The sequence below is a fragment of the Polistes canadensis genome, unplaced genomic scaffold (genome assembly GCF_001313835.1).
Source record: "Polistes canadensis isolate GaletaPanama2010 unplaced genomic scaffold, ASM131383v1 scaffold_98, whole genome shotgun sequence".
NCBI classification, from domain to species: Eukaryota; Metazoa; Arthropoda; class Insecta; order Hymenoptera; family Vespidae; genus Polistes; species Polistes canadensis.
Window position 1 is genome coordinate 47,900 of NW_014569645.1, and position 7,760 is coordinate 55,659.

Sequence of the window (7,760 nt, forward strand, 5' to 3'; positions counted from 1 at the left end):
TATATATCTATATGTAAAGATAAAATTAATTACAAAAGGTAATAAAAAATGTATCTAATTTGATAATGATTACTATTTGAAGTAAATTACTTCCTTACCGACCATCGAGAAAACATTGATGAAGAAATTATAGATAAAATAAGGAAAATGTCATCTACTAAAATTATTTTGTTGTATATGAAATCTATGATTATAAGAACTTTTCTATATATATGTACATATAATATATTATTACTGAGCAAGAGCTCTCGAAACGTCGCGATAAATAAAAAGACAATCTCTTAATATTTCTTATACGTATAAGTTAGTACGCTAATTATTTGTCTGCGTTCGAATAAAATCGAATAGTTTGATTCGGTCGGTAGTGCCTATTCGCTCGTAACGTGAAAATTCTTTGATCTTACAAAAAGATTAATTATATTTACTAATTAGAAAGTAGGATCAATAAATAGAAAGGATATTCGTTTAAATCGCAGCACCATTGCCGTTGTTACCGGAACGACGACGACGTCTATTTGTACAGGGTGAAGTATAAACGAGGACTTTGACAATTTGGAAATTTCCCCAAAGAAGAAAAATTGATTTGCTTCTCTTAAAATCCATGCATTTTTGATTAGACACATAGTTTCAAAGTTATTTGAGATATGTAAGTTTTGGAATCACCCTGTATACTAGTATATAATATTTATTTCTCTTTTTTTTTCAGAATCATTATTGAATAAATATATAAGTAATACTTATGTTCGCAGTTAACCACCGAGAATGGAAGATAACGTCGAAACGTCCACCTTTATGGAGACTTATATTTATATCTATTTGATGTAACGATATGCAGATGATGGGTAGGGGAGGAAGGGGAAGCATATAGAAAGGAAGCTTTCTATTGCCACCTAACGTACAAGCAATACATATATATATATATTAGACACGTAAGTGTCCACTTTCCTTTCCATTTTTCTTCTTATACATTTTATTTGACTTTTTCTTTTATTACGTAATATCGTATTATATACGTTCATGCATCGTTAGGTGGAATTATTATATACAACTCGGCATATCCTTTCAAAATGTTTCCAACTTAATGATTATTTGTAATGTGCAGGTATATAAAAACAATAGTCCTGTGAAATGACTTGTAAAGCAAAATTCGAATAATCCAGTTTGATTAATTCGAATTTTCTTCATTTTCGTTTTAAGTTGAAAACTGGACGAACGGAACGGCACTAACGATGCGTACAAAACGTGACCCCTTTAAGGCTTTCCGACACACTAACCAACCCCCGTTATACATATATAAAAGTAGCCCTTCGTAATTTTCTATCGAAAAAGTAAATGAAGGCGATCATCGATCGATTTTATAATGAAAGGCTTCGTTTAAAAATACCCGAGATTAAACGTTCGATGAGTTTTAAAACGAAAAAATAACGCGTATTTTTCTTCTTCTTCTTCTTCTATTTTTTGCTTCTTTGTTTTTGTTTTTTTTTTAAATTTCTCTTCATTCGAGCGAAGTCGGACAAATGGTTTCATAAAAAATACACATATTTGCAAGTATCGTTCAATATCTCTAATTCGCAAAGTTTGAAATTCTCGAAGAATGTCCTAACGGCATTTAAAAAGCTTTTCTTTATTAACACCGTAGGGGGTCCAGACACAGCCTCGCAAAAGATGAGTAAAACAAAGAGGGGAGAAGTAGGGGAGGTGGAGGTTTATGGAGCTGAGAATTAGTCAGTAATCTATTTTTTTCCTATACTTTTGGCGATGGCGATGGCGATAGCGATAGGGTTGGTGGTTGTATGGGGTATTAATCAACAAATAATTCATCCTTTATCGTATGGTAGATAAAAACGTTAGGCAGATCGTATATATTTGTTTGTTGAATATAAACCTGCCAATGTTGGCAACGTTTTCTACCTTAGACTCTTCTTTAGATTTTGTCTCTTCTCCACTGTAGGCGTTTTTGCCTTTTACGATGAACGAGCCTCGTGGATCTACGGTAGTAGATGTCGTTGAGTATTTGTTACCGAAGATCAATCGAGACGTGCTCTTTTGCATCGCTGGGGTGCTCAGCTGGTGGAAAACTCGATTGACCGTTGAGACCCCAAGTACGGTTTTTGATTTACCACCACCTTTGTTTTGTTTTTTCCAACTTGGCGAGGTTGCCCGTGTTGGTAACGTTGCACGTTCTATTTCTGCAAAATGTATAGATTGTGTGTGTGTGTGTGTGTGTGTGTGTGACCAAGTAGTATAATAATTATTATTTATAGTGTATCGCGCGCAAGGGGCGGGCCGGCCTTCTTGTTATGCTTTCAAAGTTTTCGAGTTGTTCATTTTTGATGACTTACCATATACCCTGATAGTAGCTTCGGCTTTTCCCATACTCGAGGATGCCGAACACGTGTATTCTCCTAAATCCGTCTTCTGAAGACTCTTTATCTTTAGCTCGATAGTCGTTTTCCATTCTTCCTCTGGGTAGGTCCGTTCGTCGATCTCGTATCTATCGCTACATCGACAGATCGCTTTTGCTTAATATCAAAATGGAAATTGAATCGATACGCGGAATGATTTGGGCCATATTCGACACGTACCCGGTCATGATCACTTGCGCCTTCCGTGTCCACAGGTTGATCGTCTTTGGATAAGCTTCTATCGAACAGATTAGCGAGACATCCGTATCCAATGGCGAGCCCAATAATTGATTTCGTACTTTTGCGCTTGGGGGGACTGAAATTTGTCAATAGATAAGTCCCACAAGTGAAAAATTAAGGTAAACGCATAGAAATTGAAACACGTACGCATGCAGTAACCTAGCGGTAGTAAGTTACCGCGGCGGTAATATTCTTAAATACATCACAAAATTCTTAATACAATACAAAATTGTAGAAAATTATGCAGAGTTATTGTAATAACAGGAACATATGTTAGTATAGTACGGTCTACTTGTTTCTTTTTTTTTTTTTCTTTTTCCTGTTTACGAATAAATAATGGATAGAATGATAAAGACGGGGATAAATTAACGAGCGTGGTGGTTACTTACAATTTACTCTGAGATAGACTCTTTTGCTGACTGTCGGTGGTACTTCGTTTCTGGCTATGCAAAGATAAGCTCCCATTTGCCTCCTGTCTACCCTCGTTAATTCCAGCTTCTCGCCGGACTGGCTGTCCACTATAAAATCAGCCCTTTCGTATGAATATTTCGTTGAAAGTTCACTTGGCTATACGTATTTCACAGAGGTACGCCGATCTTATGGCGTCACGTCAAGCACCATTTGGAATGATTTTTTACCAGTCTAAAGGTGCATATCGTCTATGTTCGGGCACATATTTAACCTAACATTTATTTATTATAAAATTAAATCAAAATAAAATACGCAATATGATTGTGACATATATTATTGAAGAATTTCTCGGGAAAAAAAAGGTGTCTATATACGTGTCTATCAAATAGATGATTTCTTTCTCCAAACGCGGATACATAATCCCCCTTTAGAATATTTTCACCCCGTATTATTTGCGAATAACGCCGCAAATGCCAGACAATTGAACATTATGGCAAATATGCTCACGGCTACCATATGGGAAATAAATTTAATTTACGTATAATATTACGTATCTACTACGCTTGAAACGATCGCGTATATTATCAAGGATATTTTGAAATGGGCACTGATGAATGCTTTGAAAAGAATATCGGAGGACGACAATTGATTCATACGTACACGATAATATACTGGTCTTAATTTTATTTTTTCAAATTCGATTTAATCATGTAGACATAATTGAGTGAATCGGTCGAAAAAATAGGGACCAATAATAGTTGCGTAATGATTTTTTATATTAGATATTGTTACGCCACGTCCTCCTACGATCTTAATATCGATTTGGATATTTTTCTTGTCAATTTGCATTGGAACATTTAACTATTTCAAAGAGTCCAATTTCGCAGTTAGAGATTCGGATAAAGGACGAAACGAGCTTGCTATTTCTTTTTCTCTGCACTTATTCCTTCCTCCACTATAAAGTTGTAAAACACGAGGGTGTAATTCGACGAAACGCGATAGGATGAACCGAGCGCACTAATAAAGATGAAAAGGTGCGTTTTTACGAGGCACATAGTTCTTTTTATGGAGGCGAATTCGAGGAGGAAGATCTAAAGGAGGTTAAACCGAGCTGCCTAGGTCGTTTTACTTCTATTTGTTCGCGATCTGTGATAAGAATGTGTAAATGTGTATGGGTTGTTCGAATTTTTCCAATTTAAATGATGTATTTAACTATATATATACACTATAGGATTTTAACTATATTTTTAATCATTTTCTTCGCGACTACATTATAATAATTATAATCAACACCTGAAAATATTGTTAATTATTACTATCATTTTCAATATTAATTTGCATCTGATATACAATAGAATGTTGCGTGCTATATAATACATATACATATATATATATATATAACGCGTTGGAAAAATTTATCTTTAGAAAATATTTATTGCGAAAGTAGTGTTGTTTAATCAAACATGAAATACCGAAAATTCTAACAATATTTATCGCGCTCAACTCAATATTTAAAATCTAAATAATATGAATTCTATATTCTAATGTGTGAAGACATTTGATGAGAACAAAAAAAAGTGAAATCACTTAATTAAGAATACAAATGAACGAATAAGAAAATGTAGGAATGAACCATTTGCTGACCTTGAACTAAAGTCTCGTGAAGACCTCTCATCAGAATGAAATCACTTTTCTCTCTTTTCCAAAGAACTCGTGGGGGAGGTCTACCCGATGCCTTGCAAGAAAGGGTCGCATTTTCCCCTTCTAGAACTGAGACTTCTCCCTCTGATGTACCAGAACTCAGTATGTCAGGGGGAACTAAAACAAAAATACATATTCTACATATATAATATTAATTGAATTTTCCTAATCCTTTGAAAATAAAGAGAATCCTTTGAAAAGATAAAGAAATGAAAACAGAAAGAGAAGCAGCTTTGATTTCGGTTGTATTTCCAAATCACGAACCATATAAGAAGATAATATTTATATCAAAGTATCTCAACGAGAGGATTTTCACATGGGAATTCGTGATAAAATAACGTTGCCAAGAGATAGAGATAGAGAAAGAGTAGGCATGTATGTATATATTATATAATACATGCTTCTCTCGAACAAATCTTTCGTTTTCTTTTACTAAAATAGAAATGTGCAACAGGTTAGAATTTTATATTGCTATTGTCTGTAGGCGATGAAGTTTAATGGATAAATACGAATCGTAGGAAACTATGTTGTATTCTTTTCTTTTTTTTTTCCCTTCAATTTTTATTTATTCTTTTCATAATACGTGTCTACAGAAGTAACGAACTTTCGTTAAAATCGTTACAAAATTTCAAATAAAAAATCTTCACCGATGATTCAAGATGTTGTGCAGGATTAAAAAGTAAAAAAGAAGTGTCGGCACTTTTAAAAGCATTGAACAAGATCACGAAAAGTAGTCCAAGCTATTTCATCGCGATTTTAAGTAGACTACGGAGCTCTTTTAAAACATTCTTTCACTCTTTTTATTTCCCTTAGTTACGAATTCAAAAAGTATAGAGACGAGATTTCTTTGAAATATATACAATATATTATGCGTGTGTACATATAGAATATATATCCAAATGATTTGATCACTTTACAAAATGATAAAAAATTCTTTGTTGAAACATTATTTGCGCAAAATGTATTACCCTACGTAGATTATTTCGAAAGATATTTAATCCAAATTTCCTAGTCTCTCTCTCTCTCTCTCTCTCTCTTATATTACTATTATAATACTATTCACGTAGAAACCAAAGTATTATACTAATATTATCGTTTTGTTTTAAAGGAAAATACCAAGAAGAAAAAGGAAAGTACTCTAAAGATTTTTTCGATAAGGGATGCAAGAGCATATTTTGAGAAACAAACGAGCATATTTCGCGATAAAGATTACGTACACCATTGACCTACTTTTAACTAATGGAGAAAGTGATGCGTTCTTGCGATAAAGTAATGAAACAAAATCTATACAACATATAATATATGCATGTACATACATTTATTTACGTGATAGCTATAGGTGTATAACATTACACCAATGTGCTAAAAAAACCTCGACGAAAATTTCTTTTCTAAAAAGCTTTTTTTTTTAATGGCAAAATAATATTCATAAATTACAACACTTGTATTAGTGGTATTAGAAAATGATATTTATATATTATCCAAGTTGTTACTATTAGTTAAACTACGAGAATAGGAGAGATAGAGTATGTAATTGGATTAGGACTCAGTGATATTTGTGATATATACCACACATATATATATACGAAATAACATTTACACACATGGAATACATCAAATTATTTGATGTATATAAAAGAAGAGTAGTTTTTGAAGTTTATAAAATCAATTGACCAAAGACCTTTTTCATATTTGTGACGGAGGTGTATAAAAATCGTAATAAAAAAATAAAAGACAAACATAAATGGAGAAGAAAAAAATATAACTTTAATACAGGTCCTTCGTAAGACGATTCTTTTTAAGTGAATGGGACCGTGTGTCCCATGGCTGACAACGTGTAGGAATTCTTCTGGAAAATGGAAAAAAAGAATGGGAAGGAAAAGGAAAAGAAAAAGAAAAAGGAATGAAAGGAGCATATCCAGCTCGTTAGAAAAGAGTACAACCGAGAAACGAGCTTCGTAGTCGTCGTCGTCAGAATGTTCTTTGCATTTTTCGAGCTACCCTCTTCTTTTTTCTCGTTCATGCCCATAAAAGTGTTCGCGCACGAGAGAGAGAGAGAGGACGCATATATGTATGAGAACAATTTCGATGCATATCAACGCGAATAGCTGTCCGTTCAACGAGAAAACCTAAGTCGTTATCTTTTACATATATATATACAGGCGTGTGTGCCTGCTGCCTACTACGTGAGTGTGTACATTCGAGCTAGAAGAAATTCTACAAAGTTATAGAAAATTGTCGACGTTTTCGAAAATCTCGAAATTGTTTCAATGTTTTCTTCTTTTTTTTTCCTACGTGATTTTTCTATGGATGCTCGTTGGAACGAGACGTTTTTGGAGATTCGAATTTTGTATTATCTTATGTTAGCGTAAACGATCGTTGATTATATTAATTTAGGATGTTGCTAGATATATTAGCTTGTAGACAATGACCATCCTATATATGTATGAGCTTGCATATGTAACGCGCCTATAGGTTTCCTATGCATATAAATATAGGAATAGGGGAGTTAATCACGAGTAAGTAGATGGAGAAGCTTTGTAGCGATGAATAATTATTTAGAGAGTGATTATGTCTCCAAAGGCGAAATAATATTATTTCGAGAAAATGAATGCAATTAAACTATTATAATTTTTGATATTTCATAAGATATTCGATGTAGTAATCAATACATCCAATATTGTTAATATTATTATTGCCATATATAACTAATAAGTCTATTCAATTAATTTGCTATATTTCTATTTAATCGATCAATCGAAGAAATGAAATCATAAAATACGAAGAAATTGAATCGGATAGCCGCCGAGTGAACACAATTTTCCATATCTTTGACTCATCTTTTCTCTCTCTCTCTCTCTCTCTCTCTCTCTCTCTCTCTCTCTCTCTCTCTCTCTCTTTTTTTTTCTCTCTCCCTCTTATTTTCTCTTATTCTTACGTTAATTCAATCTCGAACGAAGTCCGTTTTTTCTTCTTTCATTCCTTTCATCGAAAAGATCGCAC

At 33.4% G+C, this 7,760-nt stretch overlaps 1 protein-coding gene across 2 annotated transcripts in view; it reads right to left on the reverse strand.

Moving 5' to 3' along the window:
- Positions 1–1,462: 1,462 nt before the first annotated feature.
- Positions 1,463–7,760, reverse strand: part of LOC106787338 (lachesin-like) — a 36,606-nt gene continuing 30,308 nt past the window's right edge. For both annotated transcript variants that reach the window (XM_014749624.1, XM_014749623.1), the window contains 5 exons: positions 4,701–4,874; positions 3,035–3,163; positions 2,586–2,721; positions 2,343–2,500; positions 1,463–2,189 (listed from right to left, as the gene is read on the reverse strand). In XM_014749624.1, the coding sequence (XP_014605110.1) occupies positions 1,825–2,189; positions 2,343–2,500; positions 2,586–2,721; positions 3,035–3,163; positions 4,701–4,874 (962 nt within the window). In that variant the 3' untranslated portion in view covers positions 1,463–1,824. The remainder of the gene's footprint in view (positions 2,190–2,342; positions 2,501–2,585; positions 2,722–3,034; positions 3,164–4,700; positions 4,875–7,760) is intronic.